This window comes from Sciurus carolinensis, chromosome 6, assembly GCF_902686445.1.
Source record: "Sciurus carolinensis chromosome 6, mSciCar1.2, whole genome shotgun sequence".
Lineage (NCBI taxonomy): Eukaryota > Metazoa > Chordata > Mammalia > Rodentia > Sciuridae > Sciurus > Sciurus carolinensis.
In genome coordinates this window covers 65,622,689-65,647,600 of record NC_062218.1, presented here as the reverse complement: position 1 = coordinate 65,647,600, position 24,912 = coordinate 65,622,689, and the positions used below count along the sequence as shown (strand labels likewise).

General features: G+C 35.4%; 1 protein-coding gene across 4 annotated transcripts; it reads left to right on the top strand.

The window, feature by feature from the left end:
- The first annotated feature begins 7,798 nt into the window (after positions 1-7,798).
- On the top strand, positions 7,799-21,520 carry Mtx3 (metaxin 3). Of its 4 annotated transcripts, none has more exons than XR_007109202.1 (9): positions 7,799-7,893; positions 8,376-8,445; positions 8,822-8,898; positions 10,229-10,321; positions 10,914-11,096; positions 11,242-11,318; positions 11,947-12,104; positions 12,482-12,578; positions 13,386-13,413. XR_007109202.1 is itself a non-coding variant. In XM_047556810.1 (9 exons), the coding sequence occupies exons 1-9, from the start codon at positions 7,813-7,815 to the stop codon at positions 17,427-17,429; spliced, it is 939 nt and encodes a 312-aa protein (XP_047412766.1). In that variant the 5' UTR covers positions 7,799-7,812; the 3' UTR covers positions 17,430-21,520. The 4 variants fall into 4 exon arrangements, 3 of the variants coding, with proteins under 3 accessions (XP_047412766.1, XP_047412768.1, XP_047412767.1); XM_047556810.1 differs by lacking the exon at positions 12,482-12,578 and adding an exon at positions 17,319-21,520 and having other exon boundaries at positions 13,386-13,474; XM_047556812.1 differs by lacking the exons at positions 12,482-12,578; positions 13,386-13,413 and adding an exon at positions 17,319-21,520.
- The last annotated feature ends 3,392 nt before the right edge of the window (positions 21,521-24,912 follow it).

Below are 24,912 nucleotides of genomic sequence, written 5' to 3'. Positions count from 1 at the left end.
GCCCTATTTTGTATTTTATTTAGAGACAGGGTCTCACTGAGTTGCTTAGCACCTTGCTTTTGCTGAGGCTGGCTTTGAACTAGGGATCCTCCTGCCTCAGCCTCCCGAGTTGCTGGGATTACAGGTGTGTGCCACCACACCTGGATGGAGCACCTTATAAAGTTTTTAAATTTTCATTTTGAGACAGGTATCACTAAGCCAGGGTGACCTTGAATTTGCCATTTTCCTGCCTCAGTTCTTGAGTAGCTAGAATTACAGGCCTGACTGCAAACTTTGTGTGTGGGCAACCATATGGTCTGAGTAAACACAGTAATACAAATTAATGATTCCAAAGTATTAACATAGAGGCATTTTGTCAAGAAATTAACACATAGGCCATTCTACCTTATACCTACACTATATTCTTCTTAACTTGATTTTAATGTCATTGTGAATATTTGTGAATATAGGAAGCAAGACGGTTTTAAGAACTGTAAGTAATACACAAGTGTAAAGCTATCCTGTAACACAATGTTAACCCCACTGGATTCTGTTCTTTCCTCCTCCTAAGGTGTTTTCATACTCAAAATGCACACTGATTTCTTTTAATCTCCTATATGATATTCAGAACACTGATGTGAGGAATAACTGACATTTCATGAAGAGGTTCCATAAAGTGAGATAGCAGACCAAATATACCTTATTTTACCCAACTGATATGATTGTGTATAGGCAGAATTTTTATATGTGGACTATTTTTAAATGCTAGAATTTGCTACTTAAATTTTTTTCCCAATTATGGACCTTTCCTTATTCAGATTTTAAGATGAAGAATCTCACAAGGCAGATTTATTTGTTCTTCACTACTAATGACAGGCAATTAATCTGGAAAAGTTATTATAATTCCCTAAAAAACTTATCTATATCATGTAATGACAAGTTCTGGAAATAACTAAGATCGTTTTATAGTTTCATTTGTAAAATACATTTTAGAAAATATGAATGTATCTATAACTTTTCAATTATCACCATAAAAAGATGAGTCATATGAATTAAATGTTTGTCCCTTTAGTAAATTTGGCTAATTCAATAGAGGCAATATAAAAGAATATATAGTATAGTTTGTACATTTTTATACATTGCTCTTTGTCCTGAAAGAGAACTTTGAAATGTTTCTTCAGTCAAGATGGAGAGTGCTGAATGATTTGTAGGCCATAATGAAGATTCGAGGGATTTCCAAGGTTGACTTAGAAGGTGGAAGGAAGCTTATCCAGGGCTGAGATCATGTCCTGGACAGCATCCTTTCTCCAAGATGTCCACCTTCATTCATTGTTATTGATTCTGGAGAGCCATGTGATTCTGGGAAAACACTTCAACAGCATAGTCCTGCTGATGAAGAAATAAATCTTCAAAATCAGTGGGGTAAATGCCTATGAAAACAACTGCTAAACTATAGACTGTATTTGTTTTCTAGGGTTGCTGTAATGAATTACCACAAACAGGCTGGCTTAAGATAATAGAAATTTATTCTCTTGGAGTTCTGGAAGATAGAAGTCTGAAATCAAATTGTATTTTGGACATAAATCATTTAATAGATAGGTATTTTCCAAATTTTTTCTCCTAGTCTCTGACTTTTCTTTTTCTTGGTACTGGGGATTGAACCCAGGAGTGCTTAACATCCCATAGCCATTCATATTTTTAATTTTTATTTTTAATTTTGAGACTGATCTCTGGGATTATAGACATGTGCCAACAGTCTTGGCTATGGCTTAGGTTTTCATTCTCTTAATAGGATATGTTGTATTTTCACTATCATTCAGTTGTATATTTTCCTTTTTCTCTGCGATGTCCTCTTTGACCCATTGTCTATTTAGAAGTGTGTTTTTAATTTGCAGGTGCTTGGAATTTTTCTCTTGAATTTCTGTTTTTGTTTCTAGTTTGATTCCACTAAGATACAAGAATCTATTCTATAAGATTTCATTACTATTTTTGTTGAGGTTTGCTTTGTGACTCAGCACAGTCTACCTTGGGGAATGTAGCTCTTGGCTACATAGACTCTTGGAAAGAATGTGTGATCTGCTGTTGTTGGGTGGAGCATTTTATAAATGTCAATTAGATCCAGTTGTTTAATTCCTTTATAGCTTTGCTTATTTTCTGTCTAGTAGTTCTATCAGTTGCTGAGAATAGGATGTGACTATAATTATGGATTTATCTATTCTTTCTGTCACTTCTATCAGTTTTTGCTTTGTGGTTTTGAAGACTCATGTTTGGTGCACACATTTAGGATTACTATGTGTTCTTGGTGGACAGACCCATTTATAATTATGTAATGTCCTGCTTGCCCTTGTAACTTTCTTTGCTCTGAAGTCTACTTTATCCAATACTAACAGAACCCCTTCTACCTTATTTCCTGATCAATATTTGCATCATGTAACTTTTTTTCATCCTTTTATGTTTAACCTAATATGTCATTATGTTTGAAGTAAATTTCTTTTAGACAGAATATTTGGTTTGCAGTTTTAAATCCATTCTTCTTATCTTTATCTTTTAATTGTATATTTAGACTAGTTATATTTGGAATAATTATTGACATTTTAGAGTTTAAGTCTATTTTGCGATTTATTCTATTCATTCCCTGCTTATCATTTCTCTCCCTCTCTTTCTTCCTTATATGTACCTTCTTATGGGCTACTTAAACTTTTTAAAAAAATTCTATTTTTATTTACTTGGTGTTTATGAATATGTTGCCTTTAAAGTTTTCTTACTGGTTGCTCTCAGAATTTTAATATACATATGTATCTTATCATAGTCTGCTGGTATATGTTTTACCACTTTCAGTTACGTGTAGAAACCTTTTTTTTATTTAGAATCTATTACCTTCCTCACATTTTAACAATCCAATTTTCTCAACATAAATTGAGCACATCAGATGATGATGTTATCATCTTTTACATTTAACACTTTTTAATACAAAAGACAGATAGAAAGTTCACTATGCTATAGGAGTAAAATGAATTCCTTGCAGTATATATCACTGCCTCATAGCCTTAACATAGCTACCAAATGAATGAATAAACCCGAATCCTTATTTATGCTTCTAGGCAACAAAGTGCCTTTGAAGGAAGCCACATGACTGTACAAATGCAACTAGACCTGGGGTGACTGAGCCCATCATGCTGAAGCTATAGATTATATCTTCTTTCAGTTCCTAGGGTCCCATCCCTCTTCTCGCCATCATTTTCAGGGCTAAAATTTAAAGGTTACTAAAATTCAGGTATCCACATAAGACTTCAAATGTAATTGGTAAAATGTAAATTGATCTTGTTACATTCTAAAGCCAATCTCATTTTCATTTTTAAAAAAAATCAAATTAATATTTAAATGATATCTGTTTGAAGCACCTCATTATTAGCCTGCCTGTGGCTCTTACTTGACTTAGCTCTTTTATCCTAATTTATATTTGAGTTTTAGCACTGTCAGCAGTGCTTCCATTCACTGTTAACTAATTCCCTGGTATATTCTCTTAATTGATCTCTTTCTTTTTAAGCCCCAATCTCTTCCTCTTGGGCTCCTTTGAGTTGTTTTCTAATGCAATACAAAAATATTAAGGTAACTGATTTGAGCCAACTCAGCATCCTATATTCCTCTTGAAACTTCCCCCAATGTCAGAGAGAAAGTTTGTCTCTCATTTTCAAGGACAGTTCCACTGCTCAAGTCTCTCAACTCTTAGGATTCCACTTTTCCTAGGATCCCATCCTTCTTTCTAACATTTCAAGCTTTTGCTCAGTAATTACCAATTTTGTCTTCATCTATATGTAGATTCACTGTCATCTCTTTTAAAAACTCTACCTTGAGTCTTCCACTCCTGTTTGTTTTCCCTCCTGTCACCACTTATCATATTCTTTGTGATTTTATATCTTGGGCTCTTTACACCCTTTTCTCTAGTAACCCTTTGCAATTTAATTTCTATCAACCTCCTCTATGAAAGATGCTCAGTGTAAGTGTGCTAAGTGACCTTCTTCTAATGATATTTGGCAGCATTGCCTCACTTCTTTTTCCACCACAATTTTGCTCATTTGATGTCATTTATGGGTTCATACAGCTCTTCCTCGTATGGTACCCATGAAACAATGGTATTCTACCTGCCATCCTTAACTCCGGGAATCCATTAATATTGTACTTAAGACTTTCACTCTTCTTTTTCCTTAAAATTACACATCCCCATGTTTTTCAATTCTGGTACTCTTAGTCAATCAACACTCATTTTGATCAGTATTCAGCATTTGTTTGCTTTTCTTCAGATTCCTTGCCATAGTCATTACCATTTCTAAGCCTTCGCTCAGGTAGCTTAGCCTATGTGGACCACCTACCCCTACAATCTAATCCAACATGCTTGTGCTCCAAAGTCAATTAGCAACCTACTTCCTTCATTAGGCCTTGCCCAAGCATTGTGGGACATTACAGTCTTTGTCTAAAACCATGTTAGACTCTCAATTTTCTTGGCAAGATAGTACTTCCCAATAGTCTCTAGTTGTCTCAAATATATAGTCCTCATATCATTAACTATCCCTCTAAAAGCATGAACATAATTTTGATTCCCTGACAGGCTTGTCACGTGTTAGGCATACAGAAGTTGCTTAATGAATTTGTTTGGAGGCTTAATGTTAAATCAATGTGTTAAAGAAGTAAAGATAGTTATGTTATTGGTACTTCCACTGTGAGTGAAACTAGGCTTTTTCTCTTTTTTTAAATGGATTCCTCAGAAGGTTACATGAGGCATTACTCACATTGATTGAGAAAGAGTATGACCTCTAAAGGCAGATTGCGTGGGTTCAAATTCCCACTCTCTCACTTACTGGCTGCGTGGCTTTAGGAAGGTTAATATTTTTGTGCCTCATTGTCTTCCCTTGAAAATAAGGGAAAACAACAGTATCTGCAGCATAGAGCCATTAGGAAGTCTAGTGAGTGTTGTCAGATACTTAAGATAATTTCTGGCATGCAGAAATTGCTCCCTGAATGTCAGCTCTTACTAAGGGTTTTTTAAACATAGAATGAGAGCATCTCAGAGGTTAAAGAACCTTCACTTTATAAGTAAAGAAAGTAAGGAATCAAGGTAAAATGATTGACTCAAGAGCATACGGCTAATTTAGAGGCCAAATCAGAAACACAGCTCTCCTGACTCCTATTCAGTACTTGGGTTTTTCTCTCTAAGGATTTCTACATATGAACACGAACTGAATTATAGAATCTTAAAGATCTAAGAGACAGTCAGATCTCTTTTGTTTAACTTTCCATAAGGGACCATACTGCGTGATCACTTGTCACAAAACTTGCATTTTTGCCAACAGTTCATTTTACAGATTATTAATCACCCAGGAAAAAAAACAAAAAACAAAAAACCTAACAGAACCTGCACTGGGATTCCCAAGTTAAGAAACACAGGAGGTACAGGAATAGATGCCAAGGTCAGGTCCCTGGAGTTCAAATGACCACTACTAGACCATTTTAATGTTCATCTTTTGAAAAATAAGATTTCTTCTTCAGGGAAAACACTGTCTGGAATATTCATTATAAAACTGTGATTCAGGCCATCCCACACATCCTTGAATGTTTTGCAGATAGTATCCTTCCTGGTAAGAATCTGAAATTATGATTTTGATGAACTCTGAACAATACTCTTTAGCAGCCAGGAAAAGGCTCAGGAGCCAAGTACCAATACCAGGCATAATTTCTAAAGGTTTCAGCTTTCTGTGTGGTTCTCTGGAACAGTATTCAGCCTGGTTGTGCAATCAGCTATGCCAAGGTTTTTAAATTCAATCTAGTAGATATAGACTCTCAAGAGGAATTACAGCAATAAAAGATTGCTATTAACTAGGCACAAATAAATCTGTGTGTAAGGATTCTCTCATCAAATGAAATGCTATTCTCTGTCTCAATTCAACACTAAAGGAAGAAATTTAATTTCTCTTTAATGCAAATGAAATTGTCATATGTAAAATCAGCAGTAAGGGAGAAGGCCAAACTGAGTAATTACATTGTGTGTCCACAAAGTGTGTTCATCAACCACTTTCCCCACCCCCTCACTACAAATAAAATTCAAGGAATCCACATTCTCTGTGTATGATTATTTTAAATGCCTGAACGTAGTATCCAGACTCTGAGCTTTATGGCTTGGGGTTTTAATCCTCAAAACAGAAAGGTTTCATCACCCAAATCTCAAAGTTATGTTGCCTACTTTATAATGCAAATTTAGCAGACTCCACTGATCATATAAGGATGCCCTGTCCTTCCTTTTGTGTTTCTATAGTATTTTATTTATACCTCTAAACTTACTCATGTTTGACTTGTTATACCTAGCTATGTGTATGTTTCCTTTGTAGAATATAAACTTCTGAGGAAGATTTCATATCTTATATATCTCTGTATTCTCTCAGAGTTTTACGGTGTCCTGGACATAGTATCTGCTCAAAAAATGTATTATTTAATTTTAACTGTACATATCCTAAGCATTTCCCAGTCATAAAGTGTTATTCTAATGGATTCATATCTTTGACACACCTTTTCCTTTCCATTTTTGAGAACTTTTGCTTTTGGAACATGAAAAAAAGTCTTGAGCAGATTGGCACTATAATTTAGATGGCTCTAGTAAGGGAGTGCCTAGCAAATTTTTGTTGAATAGTCATTTTATGAAAACTTGCAGAGATTTCTTTTGGGCTTTCAGTTGTTTAATGAGACCCAAGTATGCTGGGTACTGGGACAAAGGAAAGAAGAGAATTCACAGGCATAATAGGAGAATATCCCCAAAAGACTATGCCATCTAAAAGGAAGACCCAACCTCCAAGTCCTGACTCTGGGACCCAGTAAGTACACCTGGATCACTGCTTTTTTCACTGCCTATCTTTTCTCTTTAATGATTTTTCTGAGAAATTTTCAGGTTTAATATTCAATAAATATTTAGTCCATGCCCAGTAGGCCCCCAGACATGACTAGCTACATGATTTGTAGGGCTCAGTTCAAAACAAAAATGCAAGGCCTCTTGTTAAAAAAGATGAAGATTTCACACAGTGACAGTATAGCATTAGCTAAGTGAGGAACCTTAGCATAGGGCCTTGTGTAACTCCTCTGGTCTCACACCTAGGAAGCCAGCCCTTGTAAATAAACAAGACTGTGCTATGTCCTCAAAGAGCTGCTAAACAGTGGGAGGCAAAGGTCTGTAACTAAGACTAGAAGCCACAATTCAAGTATATACAAGGAGTTGTATACCCCAAAGAAGTTCCTAACTTTGTAGTCTTCCCAAGGAACATGAAAGTTATGCTCATTTTTGAGGGATAAGTTGAACGAAGAAGAATGATATTCCCTATTGAAGGGGTACCACTGAAGGCAGGAAAAATTCACCTGTTAAATTTCAGGAATAGGGTTGCATTTAAAGAAGCTGGAATAAGGATGACAACCGAGATTGAGAATGAAAAGGCAGGCAGAGGTCCTAAATATGTAGGGAAGGACTGAACAAACAGTGCTTACTGTGTGCTGAGTTCATTCTCCCATGTCATCACTCACTCTTAAGCCCAACATAGTAATGTTCACAAAGTTTGGCACACAGTAGGCATCATTGTTTGTTGAGGAATAAATGCCGGCTCTGTTTGATTGAAAGCCCAAGACGCTCAATCCCTACATCGACTTGCCAAAAGAGCTTTTGCTTCTCCAGTGGTCTTTTCCGCCTCTCCCCAGAACCCCCAATAGTCCTCCCAGTTCCTCGTCCCGCCCCCGCGTCTCCACGTGCCGGAAAGTGGGCGACAAAAGTACTTCCGGGTAGTAAAGGTCGGCCCGGGCAAGATGGCGGCCCCCTTGGAGCTCAGTTGCTGGGGAGGCGGCTGGGGGCTCCCATCCATCCACAGCGAGTCCCTGGTGGTGATGGTGAGGCCGCCTCGCGGGCCAGGGCGCGGGAAGCAGGGGCGGGGCCAGAGGCTAGAGGCCAGTCTGACGCGGTTCTCTGCGGCGCTGCGGGATCGAGGCGGGCCCGGGCGCTGTTCACTGCACTTGCTTTGGGCTCACTTCGGTGGACAAGTCACAAACTGGCCTTGTGACCCCGCGGTGGCCCGGCGGGAGCATCATGGCTTCCTGCTTGGCTGCGAGTTTTCTTAATTTTGCAAAGCTGTCTGGGCCGTGCCGTGAAAGCCTGCTGCGCTCCGCATCCCCGGGACCTTTTGGGGAACAAGGTTCGCGAAAGCCGGGTAGCTGGCGCGCGCGTCCTGGTCTTGAGATCACCGGGAGGGACTCAGCCTCTGTGTCAAGCAGGCGCCTTCTGCCTTTGGGGGACGGGACTGTGAAGTAAAGCTGCTCTGCAGATTTGCATTACGTCCTTGGTCTAAAATGTTTTATTGCAAACTCTGTTTCAGGCTTATGCCAAATTTTCTGGTGCACCCTTGAAAGTCAGTTTCATAGATAACACCTGGAGAGGTTCAAGAGGTACCGTGTAAACTTTTAGACAACCCTTTCTCCCCTTTAAAAAAAATACCCCCCCCCCTTTCATTTAATGTCATGAAGCCTACGGTCCTAGAGTTCCTTGCGGTTTTAGTTTCTTCTTACCGTGACCTTGGCAGTGTGTTGCTTATGGTTTGATCATTCTGAGTAATAACTCAAAGTGCAAGCCAAATCAGTGGAAATTATGAGAAATGAAAATGTTCTTTAGAACTGCTTTTTGTGAAATTGCAAAAAAACTAGGGCGTGCTTACTAATTTTATCCCCCCCCCCACCTCCAAATGTGCAATTGGTGTAGTTTTTAGGGTATTGGAATCTCTTCAAAAGAAAACACATTTTTTTGTATGTAAACTTTGAATTGTAGGTGATGTACCAATTTTGACAACTGAAGACAACACTGTTTCTCAGCCCGCAAAAATACTAAACTTTTTAAGAAAACAGGTGGGTGGTTCCTTTTGACGATTATTGATTCCTGGATGTTACTTAAACAACAGCAACAACAAACACTGTAAGGTGTAGAGTTCTTATTTTGCAACTCATTAGATAATTGGTGATACCTGGGATTTGACAAAAAATAGACTTCAGAATCACTGCTGTAAACCATGAGCATTACTGTAATTTTAAAATCATATGGTGAGGTCCAGACATATTTCTATCTATCTAGGAAATATATATTTTCTTTCTTTTCTTTTTGTACTGGGGATCGAACATGCTTTACCACTAAGCTACTTTCCTATCCCTTTTAATTTTTTTTATTTTAAAACAGGGTCTCTCCAGGTTGCCCAGGCTGGTGTGGAATTTGCCATCCTCCTGCGTTGGCTTCCCTAGTTGCTGGGTTTACAGGCCTGCATGTGCCACAGTGCCTGGCTGGACAATATGTATTTTCATATACTTTGCTTGGATTTTACTGAAATTCATATATATAAGAAAATTCAGTTTAGGTATTTTCACAATTATACCATTTAGTCATATAGTTGCTACACATTTCATGCTGGTTATATTTGAGTTCCCACCAAATAGCAATTGTTTATTTCTTAAAAACACTTATTTGATAGTAACAGTTAAATGTTTTATTAAACAATGTAACTAAAACATTCAAACACATAAATATTTAAGTAATATATCCAAAATGTTTAAACATGTGAAGATTTATATAAGTGCAGAAGTTTATAACTGATTTTGCCAATACTTTATTTTTTTATTTTTTATTTTTTAAAACTTTTTTCAGTTTGTTCTAATTGGTTATACATGACAGTAGAATGCATTTTGACACATTGTATACAAATGGAGCACAACTTCTCATTCCTCTGGTTTGCCAATACTTAAAAAAAAATTCTGAGGTCAATGCAGTTTGGGACTTTTCTAAATTCAAATACTTCCCATCTTTTTTCATGGAGAAAAATATAACCAAGTGGATTTTTTTCCCTTGTGTTAAAAATACTTTTATTTGTTAACTTTGTATTACTTGCTATGCTCTGAACTAGGTCATTAACAAGCATTGAAATAATAGTGTAATTAATATAAAAAATCATAACTGATATTTACTGTGTGCATTATATAGTGCCGAGAACCTTATGTACATTAGGCAACAGTTCTGTGTGCATGATATAGTGCCGAGAACCTTATGTACATTAGGCAACTGTGTTTATGTTTATTTTTCCCTTTAATATCATGTTTGCCACTTATGAGAAGAAATAGGAGTCCTAATTTGTTTGGCCATCCTTGGAATGTTCTTTGACTTCTGAGGTTCTTTGGTTTTATTTTTTAATAGAAATATAATGCTGATTATGAACTCTCAGCAAAGCAAGGGGCAGATACACTGGCTTACATTGCTCTCCTTGAAGAGAAGCTACTCCCTGCTGTGGTGAGCATTCATGAATATTACAGTGTTTTGGTGGCTTAGTTGAAAATGCTCTTACTTCGTTTAGAGGGACAACAACAAAGGGCTTAAGGGAATTTCACATATATTAATCTTAATTCTTTCATATTGTGCAGCTGGATTCTGTTAGACATTAACATCATTGTGTTGCATCAAAATGAAAGATAATGTCACTTTGGAAATGAAAATACTTTTGGTGTGAGATGAAACTTTTTGCTCCATGCATAGAATTGGTTGAACTGTAATTCATTCATTCAGCACATACTTACTGAGCACCTACTATATGCTATGCCTTGTTCTGGGTTCTTGGGATATATAAGAAAATTCAGTTTAGGTATTTTCACAATTACACCATTTAGTCATATAGTTGCTACACATTTCATGCTGGATATATTTGAAAACGCATATATATAGCATATATATAGCAAAACGCATTAAAAATCTTGTTTTATCTTGAGTCATTCTAAATGGAAAATTGATATGAAGTCACTTGATGGATGTTTATGAAAACCTTGCATATTGATTAATCTTTCTTTTAAAAGGATATCCTCTGAATGTTTTCTCCTTCCTTTTGTAGCTTCACACATTCTGGGTTGAGAGTGACAATTACTTTACTGTAACAAAGCCATGGTTTGCTTCACGAATTCCTTTCCCCTTGAGTTTGATTCTGCCTGGAAGGATGTCCAGGGGGGCACTGAATAGAATTCTCCTAACCAGAGGAGAGCCTCCCCTCTACCGTGTGCAAGAAGTGGAAGCTCAGGTATGGTCTGGATTATTCTCCAAGTGAGGGCTCTCCAGGGAAGGGATAGGAGAGAGAGCATAGGTGGACTTACCTAGAGATGCTATCTCAAAAGCAGTTTCAGAGCATCTTTCCTACTTTTGAGATCTAATTTCATCCTTATTAGATATACAGAGATGCCAAGGAGTGCCTAAATCTTCTGTCAAACAGATTGGGAACATCTCAGTTTTTCTTTGGAGATACGTGAGTACATGTCTTTAGAAATGTTGATATTTTCTGCATCTATAGTCAGAGAGCAGTTATTTAGAGCAAGTCCCCCTATTCCCCCCAAAGATGAGTCACTTTAAATAGAGATTTAGTGGGTTTTTATTATAGGAAACTTTTTCTATCAGTAGTAATCAAACATTGGCTTAATGTGCTATATAAGTGAATGTAAAACAAACAATTGTTCCCACTCTACCTCCTATCTGTTTAACACTTGTGAGTAAAAACAAATCTGTAATTTTCTTTTTCATTTTCTTCTAAATAAAATAGAGTATTTTTAAAACTGTGTAAAGGGCAAAGTTCTTGTTGCATCATTTTAATAAACTAAAATTGTCAGTAGATTTAAAAAACATTTTTTTAGTTGTACATGAACACAATAACCTTATTTATTATTTTTATGTGGTACTGAGGGCTGAGGTTCAAACCCGTACCTCACATGTGCTAGACGAGCACTCTACCACTGAGCCACAACCCCAGTCCCAAGTAGATATTTTTAAAACACTATAGTATATCTCAGAATTGACAAATATATGAAAAATTTTAAGCACAATCCCAGGTTAATATTTTCTTACAAGTTTTTTTTTAAAAATTCTTAATTTATTTCTAGGCCTTCTACCTTGGATGCTTATGTGTTTGGTTTTCTTGCACCTCTTTACAAAGTACAGTTTCCTAAAGTCCAGTTACAAGAACATCTGAAACAGCTCTCCAACCTGTGTCGCTTTTGTGATGATATTCTAGACAGCTACTTTAGGCTTAGTCTTGGAGGTAAGCTGTTTCTTCTTCAGCTAATACTTGTTTGCACAGAGTAGTGACATATTCTCCTGGGGATGCATAAGCAAAACTTTTTTCTTATTTTAATTAAAAAAATGTGTACATTGTCTTTAAATATTGATGTACAGCACTTCAAGAAGTTGTATTTTCCAAATTTCATTTCCTTCATGAGTTACTTCTTAGAGAAATAGACATTTATTTTGTATTCCTCAGGATTTCATGTATTTCTTGTCTCTTTAAATGTTACCCTTCCAAGTGGGTAATTTTATTCCGAAAGAATAAATGACAAGTATTAAGTCCCTGCTTAAAAAATAGTATTTATTCTAATGCAAAATACACAATTACTTTAAATGATTTTTACCTGCTTCTAGCATTTTCCTGTGTGAACAGAAATTAGTAGCAGATTGATTTTGGTGAGGTGCACCCCCATGATTCCAGTACTTGAAAAATGATTGCATCAGACTGGAGGTATAGTAAGTAGAGGGCACCTGTCACTTAAGATTCAATTCTTTGTGAGTGTGGGGCCTTGTGCTTAAGTGATTGTGATACTAAATTTGTATTGAGAGAGTTGACTGGAATTGCCTTTTTAAGAAGTAAAAGTTATAAAGACAGATGGCATAGGTGGAAGTTTATTTTTTATGGTAGATTATATGCTTGGTACTTAGGGTGGGATTGGTGATTGATAGTCTTGAAACTAACATTCAACCTTGTTACTTTGAAGCAGTGGTTAGCAAACCTGCCTAACAACAAATGAAAGTCTTGGGTCCTGTTCTAGACTTACTACATTAGAATCTCGTAGGAACTGATCCCAGAAAGTTATAGTTTAAAAAGGCCCTTTAAATATTTTGGTTGTTAGGGAGTCAGTGCTTTAGAAAGCTTTCCAAATAGTTGTGACTAAAGACCCATTTGAAAAGGGTGAAGAAAAGGTACAACTTAAATTTCAAAAGGAAATATGGACTGCTGTGCTTTTACTAATTACTGTGGTCGTGACTGGCTGCATATTATTTGGCTCACAGTGTCTTCTTAGTGGGCAAATTTTAGTTCCTTTGTTGAGGGTTTGGTTTGGAGTGGTGTTACTATTCTTCCTAACTTTGCTTTTGAACCCAGAATGATTTTTCTCTTTGCCTTTTTTTTTTCTTTCTTTCTTTTTTTTTTTTTTTTTTGGAGGGTGGGGCACTTGGGAGGGTGGGTAGATTCAAAATTCTTTTAATCTAAATTGCTTTAAAGACTTTCAAAATTTCCTGTCTTTCTCTGATTTCTGCCCTGGCTTCTTAGGCATCTCTCCAGCTGGACAAGAAACGGTAGATGCAAATCTACAGAAACTCACACAACTTGTAAATAAGGAATCCAATTTGATTGAAAAGGTCAAGTTTACTTCAATCATTTTACGGTAGTTTAGTATTTTCCATTCTGCAGCCAATGTTGTAATTTGGGTCATGCATTATTAACCTTACCCTTTCAGTTCTTGAAAGTGTTTGTAGAAAATTGTTTAAATATACTAAATATATACTAAAATTGTATATAATACAGTGCTTTGGAGCCAGTAGTGACCTGTTTACTGTGGGAAAAGGTCAGATAATGGTATTATGTTTACTTTTACCACACAATTTGTACATATCAAGCTAGGAGACCCAAAAGCTTGACTTTAAAAAAACACAAAAGTAGTTCTTGCTTGTTTGCCTTCCTTTCTCTGTCCTAAAGATTGTATGTACCTGGACTACTACATACACTTTCTTATTAAAAGCACCATGATGTCTTTTTCTTTCTTCCACATGACCTGTGTTAGTTTTTCTCTTTCCTGTCCTTCTATATTCTGAATGTAGTCTACACTGTTTTACTGGTGTATGTATTCTGCCTCTTTGAGGTATTCATTTTGTGAAAGAGATACTGAAAAACTGGGTAGGGAAGAGAACCAGCAATGGAAACTTCAAGAGTGATTCTAATTGAAAAAAATACACAAAAGTGACACCTTTTTTTTTCATTTCTGATGAACTCACTTTTTTATTATATGAATAAATAATACTTCATTTTTTCAAGGGCCTCATAACACTGGCTAACAGTTTTCAAGGTCTAACAAATACCGTGGTACAAGCTTAGAATGGTTTTTCTCTTTTTAACCTAACATCATGTACTAATGATGACTTTACTTTTATAAGAACAAAACAGATATAGGCATATATTAATAAAAAAGAACTAGAATGACACAGTTACCGCAGATGGAATTGTGAGAATTTGGCATCTTCTCTGTGCTAATCTGGATTTTTTCTAAGTGCAAATATTATACTGGTTTATTTTGCAAAATTGTGAAGATGATGCCATTTTTAAATTTAAGAAAGAGAGAGCTAAATGATGGCAGCTTAAAATATGTTAAACAGTTTTTCCCCCAACCCCAACCACTTTTTTTCCCTCCTCCCTCTCCCTAGTCTCCCTCCTTTACCAATATTTCTTTCACTCCTTCATTTATTTATTTTCAGTTGGTACTTTTTTATATACATATGTATGGCATTCTCTTTGCTACATTTGTGTATGCATTTAGCATGATTTTGTTAAATTCATTCCATATTTTGTCCCCTTTCCCTTCCTTCCTCCCTCCCTTTCCTTCTTCTGCTCACTGATCTTCCCTGTGATATATTTATGATATCTGTCCCCCTCCACTCACCACCTCTTTGCCTTATTTTGCTCTAGCTTCCACATATGAAAGAAAATATTTGACCTTTGATTTTCTGAACTTGGCTTATTCACTTAGCATGTTTTTCTTCATTTCCATCTATTTACTGGCAAATGCCATTTTTTCATTCTTCTTTATGACTGAGTAGAACTCCATTGTGTATGTGGACCACATTTTCTTGATCTGTTAATGGGCATCTAGTTGATTCATAATTTGACTATTATGAATTGTGCTGCTATAAACATTGAAGTGACTGTAATTGCTAGAGTATGCTGATTTCAGTTCTTTTGGATAAATACAAAGGAGTGAGATAGCTGGGTCATATGGTGGTTCCACTGCTTTCTAGAGTGGTTGTACTAGTTTGTAGTCTCACCAACAGTGCGTCAGTGTGCCCTTTCCCAACATCCTTACCAGCATTTATTATTTGTGTTCTTGTTAATTAATATTCTGACTGGAGTGCAATGAAATCTTAGTGTTGTTTTGATTTGTATTTCCCTGATTGCTAGAGATGTTGAACATTTTTTCATTTATTTGTTGACCATTTGTGTTTTTTTCTTTGGAGAAACTTCTGATTTTAAACCGCACAATAGTGTCTTTGTGCAGATACTGTTATTGTCCCCATTTTACAGATGGGGATACTGAAGCTTGTATCACTTGACCCCAAGGTCATTCAACTGGCAAAAAGAGAGGGCACTTAAACCCTGGAAATGGAACTTCAGTATGAACTTTGTAGTTAGGTACTCTCCCCAGTAGTCACTGCCTAGCTCATGAATGAGATTATGTCTGCTACCAGGATTAATAGTAGTCAGGTTTATCGCTGTCATTCTCTGGGATGACCTTCTATTTCTTTTGTAGTATTTTGTGTGTTGTTGTAATTTGAGAAGTGAGTAAAACTGGATACTAAAATTATTATTGAAGTTTTGGTATATTTGAAATTAAAGCCAGGTCTGACTCAATTCTTTGCACAATTCAATAAATCTCATGAGAGTAAATAGATGAAGTGTTAATTAGGAATAAAGGAAAGATCACTGTCTACTAGAGGAAGGCTACCTGGTATAGTTTCCATTTTCTGTGTGGTGAACTTATGACAAACATGGAAAGGGAATTATAAAATACCTGCATATGCAGAAGGTAAAATCAGGAGGCCCATTACCACTTTGTACATAGCCATCTGGGCCATCACCAATTTTTGAGTTTTCTGACCCATTTCAGTCAGGCTTCTCCTCCCTTCACTGCCCACCCGTTGGTATCAATTTTTCAGTGGTGGGTGTGATTCACTGGTTGCTACAAGATGACAGGACAGCAAATCCTATTAGCTGCCACTGTTCACAATTTGGACAGAAAATCTAGCCAAAAAAAAAAAAAAAAAAAAAAATCATGTTTCAGTAACTAGTTCTTGCAAAAAAGAAAAGACACCTTAACACAAGTGATCTAAAAATTCACTAGTAATATTTTTTCCACTGGAAAACTTAAAAAGTTGATCTTTTATTTTCTTTCCTCTCCTACAAATCCTGTGCACCTCTGCCAAAATATTTCCTTTTTTTCTAAGAGCATCTTGAGAAGATGTGGGAGAGTTTGAATGGTCTGCATCTTGCAAAACTCTAAAACAGTTTGCTTGTGAAGTTGGTGATAGGATGCCATTTTCTGTTGGTTTTGTGGTTTTGAAGGCAGTTGCTTTCAAGTCTCTTATGAAGTTCAACTGATAATAAACTCAGCATCAGAACCTGAATCTTGTACCTTGTGGGGTGGTCTCATTAAAGATATATGTTCCATATTAATTTGTTTCTTGAAAGCCTGCTTAGAACTAACCCAGTGTTTAGAAGACCTCAGGATTAGATCTAAAGAATTTATCCCTCTTTTTGCTCCTTTTCCTAGCTTCCATGAACTGCATACTCTCAACTTAAAAGAACTGTTTTTTTTTTTTTTTTTTTTTTTTTTTTTTTTTTTTTTTAAGTGCAGTACAGGTTGCTTTCAGGCAAAAATGTAGAGTTGAAAGAATAATTGTGTTGCACCTGGAAGACCTGAGTTCAAGTTTCAGCTCTGAAACTATCTTTTCGACCTGGGCAAAATCACTTAGCCTTTCCAAGCCTCATTTTTCAAATCTGTAAAACATGGAAGGATGGTGCCTATGCCTTTTATTCTTCACAGTGTGTTGGGAAGATCAAATATGATATCATACATGAATATACTTTATAAATCATGGAGCTTAGTATATTACATTTACTCTTACTATTAGAAGACTTCTTAAACTAAGTCTTGCTACGGTTGGGTTCAGTAGAATATTCATTTTGTAGAATTACTATAATTTTGTGACAGTATCAAGGATGAGCCGTGTTGCTTTTTACAGATACTGAGTCAACTGGTATTTGAGGTATGACATTTAGGATTCTTGAGAGATCATTTGTTAAAATAAAGGTTTCTGTAGCAGTCCAGGAAACATGGTTCTGTGTTCTTCTAGTCTGTAGTTTGGGTGGGGAGGCCACAGTCCATGTAAGTGGTGCCACGGTCTTAGTCAGTTATATCTGTTGTACCTTCTACAGATGGATGACAATCTTCGCCAAAGCCCTCAGCTTCCTCCTCGGAAACTGCCAACACTCAAATTGACTCCAGCTGAAGAAGAAAGTAATTCCTTACAACGGCTCTCACCCTGACAGTGGTCATGCTTTGTCATCAAAGTCATGATTGTTTTGGTAATCTCTTATACCCACTGTGTGAAGGCAAAAGGGAAATACCATTGCTAGGTATAAGGAAGACTCTAAAACAGAGGGAACTTTCTATGACATCTATACATATTTTTTAATTAGGAGGCTTGTATTCTAGCTTGGCAGTGCATTTTAAATAAAGGTGAATGCTTAATGAACTTTGTGGGGGAAGGGGAAACACATTGTACTGTATATAAAAAAAAAAAAAAAAAAAAAAAACCCTGCCTTAATCTTGGCAGATTTTTGCTTTTGGTTCACATGTTGCTGACCAAAAACTACAATTCTGTTCTGAATGTGCATTCTTAATTTATTCAAGTTAACTTATTCAATTTATTAACTTATTTACTTCTTAGATCTGTCTGAGTACATAATATGTGGCTCTTTGAGACTTTTTTCTTTAGTTTAGAAATCTGATGCCTATTTTAGGAAGTAGGAAAAATATAAATTACTTTAACAGAAAAGCCTGTATTTAACTTTAAAAAGCAATGAGGAATGTGCTTTTAAACTATGCTCTCATTAGTCTAATCTTCTGAGGGTTTAGTACCACATATATAAATATTAAATGTGGTTAGATATGATCTGATGATCTGCACTTCAATATAACATTAGTATTTGCTGCTGTGTTCAGTGTAGGTTAGCACGGGCTCTTTGAGTTTGCTGGGTGGATATAGCAGCTTTAGACCTATTTATTTCTAGCACATCTTTAATCATTCCTGTATTGAGTCCAGGAGAACTGAATACATTGGTCATTGTTTTATGTTAGACTGTGAAATCCTAGTGAAATTTGCCCAATTGTCAGACACTACTCAGGAGGAGCCCATAGCCCAGGTAATAGAAATACCCACTGTGCATCTGGTCCGAATTCTCCATTCTTAACTCAGACCAGTATTCTTTCATAAGAAGCATATCATGTAGTCACAAACTTTCTGACAACCAATTATTTTCTGTATATTTTAAATATAGTTGAAGGATCCAAAGGAATAATCAGAAATAGCAGCTTTTTAAGACCATTTTCTATTTATTAGTTGCTGAACTGTTCCAGGATTTGTTGTGTGGTAATTTTACTTATAACAGAAATTTGCTTATTTTAGTGGTTGAGGTGCTTCTGTTGTCCTAAAACCACTTCTGGGGTTTTAAATTATAGGACCATGTATTTGATTAGTGTCTTAAAAGATTACTATGGTGCTCAGTGAATCTTATCAAGTCCTGAAGAAACCCATATGTTAAGAAAATGAACTTTGTTGTCCAGAGACTCGGCTAATTTGAGTTGAGTAGAACTCAGCTGCGTTTGACCGACATCCTTCCCAATTCATTTTGTCTTTAGCTATTTATACAGGAGTCTTTAAGTCATTGTAAACATTTTTTTTCTTTAAAGTTGTAACTAAATGAGAAACAAGGTAATCTTCCAAATTATGTTGATCTGTTTGGATGCATTTAGGGAAAATACCTAATGATTTTCACATTACTTCTACAGCAGAGGTGTGTGTGTCTTCAAAGGGAGGTTATTAGACTCTAGCAATCTGAAATATGTATGAATATTTTATATGCAATATCATGATCATGAGACTGTTGTTCTCTAGGATTGATGTATATTGAAAAAGAGTGGTTCAGCACATTAATCAGACATCTGTTTATGCTTTAGTCAGGGTTAGTCATTTTCAATTATGATTTATAATTAAGCCTTTCAAAAAGCATTAGAAATGGCTTACAATTGTAAGACACATGTAAAACAGGACAGTTAAAATTATTTTTTGAAAAAATAAAAAATTTGTAGAAAAAAGAACTGTTTTGGCACTAATAGATTGTAACATTGAATGGTAAATTTAACTTCAAGTTTCTCCATGGGTGAAGTCAAAAGTTAATGCTGGGTTAATAAGTTCTTCTTTCAATAAGATTACTAATGTCCATGTGGAAGAAAAATGTGTTTAAACATTTATGAGAATGTAGGCGATCATGTTCTTACAGTATACAGACTTCAACCAAGAAGTGTACTGTAATATTTTATGTGTTTAAATTTTCATCAAAGTGGTCATTTTAGTATAATAAGTAGTTGTCCTTTTTAGTAGAGAGGATGACTGTAAATATGATTTATTTGCTGTTTGGTCATCCCTGCTTTGAACTGCCTGTGGCCTTATATAATCTATTATGCTTCCAGACTATTACCTTTCCTAACAGGCAAAATATGATTTAATAATTAAGAATTTATATGTTGGGTTATTTAATTTAGCTAGCTTTCTATAAGCAAACAAGATGATAGAAAGCTATATCTGAGCATAATATACTTTAGGGGCCAGACAAACATGGGAAACTCTTGGAACAATTTTTTAGCATGGACAGAGAGCCTTCCTGTTCAGGATATATTTTGAATAAAGTATAAGTTTTCTGGGAAAAATGGTGAGCCACTGTATTTTGGAGGTGATGGTGGAGGATAATATGATAAAAGGGAATATGCTTATGTTTAATTTTGGTAGTAACGCAGGATTAGAAAAAGTGGTTAGATAATTCCCAGAAGTTGATGACCCTCGATCAAAAAACTTCATAGTCCATCCGTAACATGGATTACTTAAACAACACCAAAGAAACTGCAAAGGACATTAAAGATAATCATTTCTCCAAAAATATTTTTAAACTTCACAAAAGGTTGGCATTAACAAATCAAATTTCAATATAGATATGCTTGCATTATTTTTTGAGTACTAGAAGATTAGAGATTTTACAAAAGCAAGCATTTTTAATTCCATTTGTAATTTCTGTCTACTTCATATTTGGGATACATGAAGAAACAGGAAGGCTTATTTCAATAAGAGATAAATTAAAATTTTTGGAAGTCTGTAAAATGGGAAAAACTTAAAAGAGGCAGAAACTGGTCACAGTGATGTTATCTTAGAAAATAAATTTGTTCAGTTAGTTTCATGTGATGAATTTGATATTTGAATTTGGAAGTTTCCTTAGAGCTTCCTCCAAAAATATGCATTTATTAGGTCTGTTAGATTTTGGGGGGCCTAATTTCCTAAGCTATCAGTAATCTTAACCCTTTTAAAGCCAAAATAAAATTGCTTAAAAATAGACAGGAAGTTAAGTGATAGGACATGGACTATCTCTGTTCTATTTTTGCAACATCTTCTAAGTCTATTATTATTTCAGAATTTTTTTAAAGTAGGTTCAGTATAGTAAATTCATCACTATTTACATAAACTGTGATTTAAAATTCTGTGCTCCAAACGTAGTATTTAGTTCCAGATGAATAACTACATGATAAAAATTAAGAAAAATTTTTATTTCATTCTTGGACTTAAGGAAGAAAACTCAGGTTTGTAACAAATGCTTTTCAAAAGATCTACTTTGCCTTACCAAAAGAGAAAAAAACAATGACCTAAAACCAAGAAATCCTTTTCCCTGTGCTATCAAAAATTCTATGACTTTATGTTTCTAATTATATGTATTTTTTTCTTGTGGTACCTCTGTTTGCATTTGAGGATAAAACATTTTGAAGAGTTCTTTAGTCTCTTCATGTGGAAGTTCTTTGTTTTCTATTTGTTGTCCAGACACACAGCTTGCAAGATGTGCACTTAAGACCACCTTACATGAAGGAGTGACAGGTCTGTGTGCTTTTTGTTTTAAGGTCAAAGGGAGTTAGCAATTGACTTTTTCTTGGTTTGGTTATTTTTATAATTGAAAACCTGAGCAGGCAACAGAGAAAATTTGGGATGTGGTAAGAATTTTTATTTTTTGTCTTTAAAAAAATTGGCTATTGTTAAGCTCTGTGGAATTCATATTTACTTTTTAATATGTCCATATTTGTTAAACATATTTTTAGAAAAACTTGTCCTTACATGAAATCAAAGATAAATAAATAATTCTGAATATTCTCAAAGTTTTAATTGAGGTTTCATTAGTTCTTCAAAATGCTAATTTTCACAGAGATGTAGGTTTTTTGATTTTGTTTTCATTTTGTTTTTGTTTTAGATTTTTGGTTTTAAGGATTTCTGGTGTTATTTCATTGAATAGGTTATTCATTCCTTTGGTTTGTATTTCTGTGCCTCCCTCAATCCCAGTAATTTTTAAATTTGGTCTTTTCATGATATCCCATATTTCTTGGAGTTTCCATTCATGATTTCTTACCATATTCTCTGTTTGGTCAACTTTATTTTCAAGATTAAATATTTTGTCTTCATTGTCTGAGGTTCTTTCTTCCAAGTGATCTAGTCTGTTGGTGATGCTTTCTATTAAGTTTTGTTTTAAGGGTTTGCAAAATAATTTAGCCTAGAAATTGTTGTTGCGATTTAGTGATTGCTAGGAGCTCAGGTTACCAGCCCTGGACTTTAGGACTACTGTGATTGAGGTAGAAGAATTAAAAAGGATCTAAAAATTATTTTTTCTAGAAAAACATACCAATATACCCTGAATTATTGGTGAGAATTAACATTTTTTTTCCAGTATTGAGGACTGAACTAAGGCCCACTCTACCACTAAGCTACATCCCCAGTCCTTTATTAAATTTTATTTTGAGACAGGGTCTCACCAAGCTACAGAGGCTGGCATTATATTTGTGATGCTCCTGCCTCAGCTTCTTAAGTAGCTAGGATCACAGGTGTATGTTGCCACACCTGAGAATTAACATTCTTGAACAATGATATAATGTAATAAAAGGATAACTTCAAGTTGAATGTTTGTAAGTAAAGAGGAAACTATTGTAATAGAAAATTATCAGTAAAATCAACTAGTTTCTTTCAAAAAAACAAAAGGCAGTTTTTCTGTGCTCTCCTTATTATTACTTCAAAACCAAAAGATTTTTCCTTTTTTTTTTTTTTTTTTTTTTTTTTTTTGCGGTACTGGGGATTGAACCCAGGGCCTTGTGCTTGCAAGGCAAGCACTCTAACTGAGCTATCTCCCCAGCCCCCAAAAGATTTTTAAGAAAACATAGTTTTAGTTTATCAGAAAAGCAATTCCTAAAGGGGTATTTTGGCAGAATATATTATATGAATAGAGAATTCCATGACTCAACAAGTTTGGAAAATGCTCTGTTAGGCATAGTTAAGTTCTGTAGGCTTTTCAGAGCCTTTGATGTACTAATGTACTTTTTCAGTCTCCAAGCTTTGGAGATTTCCAAGTTTTATTTTATTACTGAAGACAGTCTATGGGGACTGTGTGTGTCTGAGTACACATGCACCTGCATATGCATTTCTTAGGAGGAGGTTTGTAGTTTCCATTAGGCACGTCTATTTTATACATCATTTCCCTAATTTATTTGAAAGTGGATTTTGTGTTAAAGTAGATGTTTTTGTGGGATTTGTGTTCTGAGAAATACACTTAGAAAAATATTATCCTAGAGGGGTTTTGATGGTTTGCTTTCATTGCAGAGGTTTCTTATTATTGGGTGCCCTGCCAGTGATGGTGATAAAATGGGACGGGATATGTCAGAACTTCTTAGACCTTAGAATTGAGAGTGGGGTGACTTTGGGTGTTGATAGGTTGTGATTTAGGTACATGTGAGACCCTGTCAGTCCAGCCCATTCCCCTAGAGTTACAGTCAGCCTCGAACAGCAGTTCAAGGGTCTGAACTGTTGGTTTCAGATGATAAATCAGTTCTTAGGCATCCAAAAGATGAGAGAACCAACTTGTAATGCCACAACAATTTTCCAGAACTTTTTTGGGTGTGCTTTAAAAGTGCCAAAAAAGACAATGGGCTTTTATTATATATGTATGAAAGCATATGGTTGCTTCCATGACAAGGCAAAGGAAGCTTAATATTTTCAGTTTTATAACTGAAAACATGGTCTAAATAAGGATTGTGTGTACGCCACACATGCACATATTTTCTGGGAAGTGGGTTCATCATTTTCATTAACTTTTCAGCAGATTCTACATCCTAAAGACTTAAATCCCTCTGGGACTCCAAATTTGAGATAGTTAACTAAATATGTTTTATTTCACTTCAAAGAATAAAACCAGATCTCTAATGAGACATGAGACTTTTTCTGTTCATTTGTTGCAATGTATACAGTCCATGTTTTGGATATGTGTTTGAAAAAAAGCTTGCCTTTGGGCTTTGAGTTGTGGTGTGATGCTGAACATTTAACCACATGAAAAGCAGTTGGACCTTTGTTCTGTTTCTTCAGTTTTCCCCTTGCAAAGTCAGAGAAATGCCTTTTAATCATTTAGTTTACATATCCCAGATCCTTGGAAATCACAAAAAAATGACTTGCCAGATTTTGAATCAATCCTCAGCATGTCATGCACTACAGAGAAGGTTGTGCTGGCCTTTCACGCTTTGGACTGTTGCTGCTTCTCCTGCATTGCTGGAGTCTTTATCTCTTGAAGAAGAAGAGGTATATTCAAACTTTTACTTTGAATGCATTAGGATGAACTTTATTCCTCCTATGACTTAATTTTTTAATTGTAAAATAGGAGCTAATGCTTTTCCCTTTTTCTGTCCATCTTGAAGTGGTATTTGAGGTGTTTGTAACTTTAACTTTTTGGATGTTTGACAGTAACAAAGACATGAAATGTATTTGTTTACATATTGGTTTTGTTTAATGAAGTCTATCTTTGGATTGTAAACATTTTAAACATCTGTTCTAGTGTGCAATTACTATAGTTTCATTATAAGTGATCTTAAAATAAGCAATGTTGGCCATAATTTCAATATTCTAGCTTTGCTAGTGTGAGTATATTTCACTCAGAGACTATGTATAAATACCCAGAAGTGGTAACAATGATCAATGTTGTAAAGAGTTTATTCTGATAAATGAGAAACTGGATATATAATGTCAAAATAGCTATTTTCTCAATAAAATCTGAAATCACCTGAACATTTATTCATTCTTGATGTGTTGTTATTTATTCCTTGAGGTGAATATATTCACTGGGAAGAATTTTTTTAGTGGTTGAAAATAGTACTAAGGACTGGGATTGAGCTAGGTAGAGGATTGTTCTTTTTTTTCCATTCTTTGTAGGATGCATTGAAACCATCTATGCTCTTTGCACCCCATGCTAAGCAGGTTAGAGGCCTGCTCTCTCAGCCTCTAATTAGTGTATGACCTCTGGTGCTCAAATGACTTTTCAGGGCTATCACTTCCTCATCCCTCAGTACTTTTCAATTTCTTTTAAATTTTCCTTTTTGCCCACCCAGCCAGTCCAGAGATGTTCCATTTAATTGAATGGAAAACACACTGAGAAAAATAAGCACTTTTAGGTAGGAGGGTAGATATGTATATCTTTGCTGCTTTGTGAGGTAGTATTTAAGGGTATAGAGAACCCTGTTATTTATAGCTGTTATGGGCAGATGTCTTAAGCAGTAGAATATTTTTTTTAATTGAAGCATTATTTACATATAGTAAAACATAGCTCTTTTAAGTAGAACTGTTCAGTATGTAAGTATTTCTCTCACATGAGTAGCTGTCCATATTTTTGTTGATACTTCTGTCCCCAA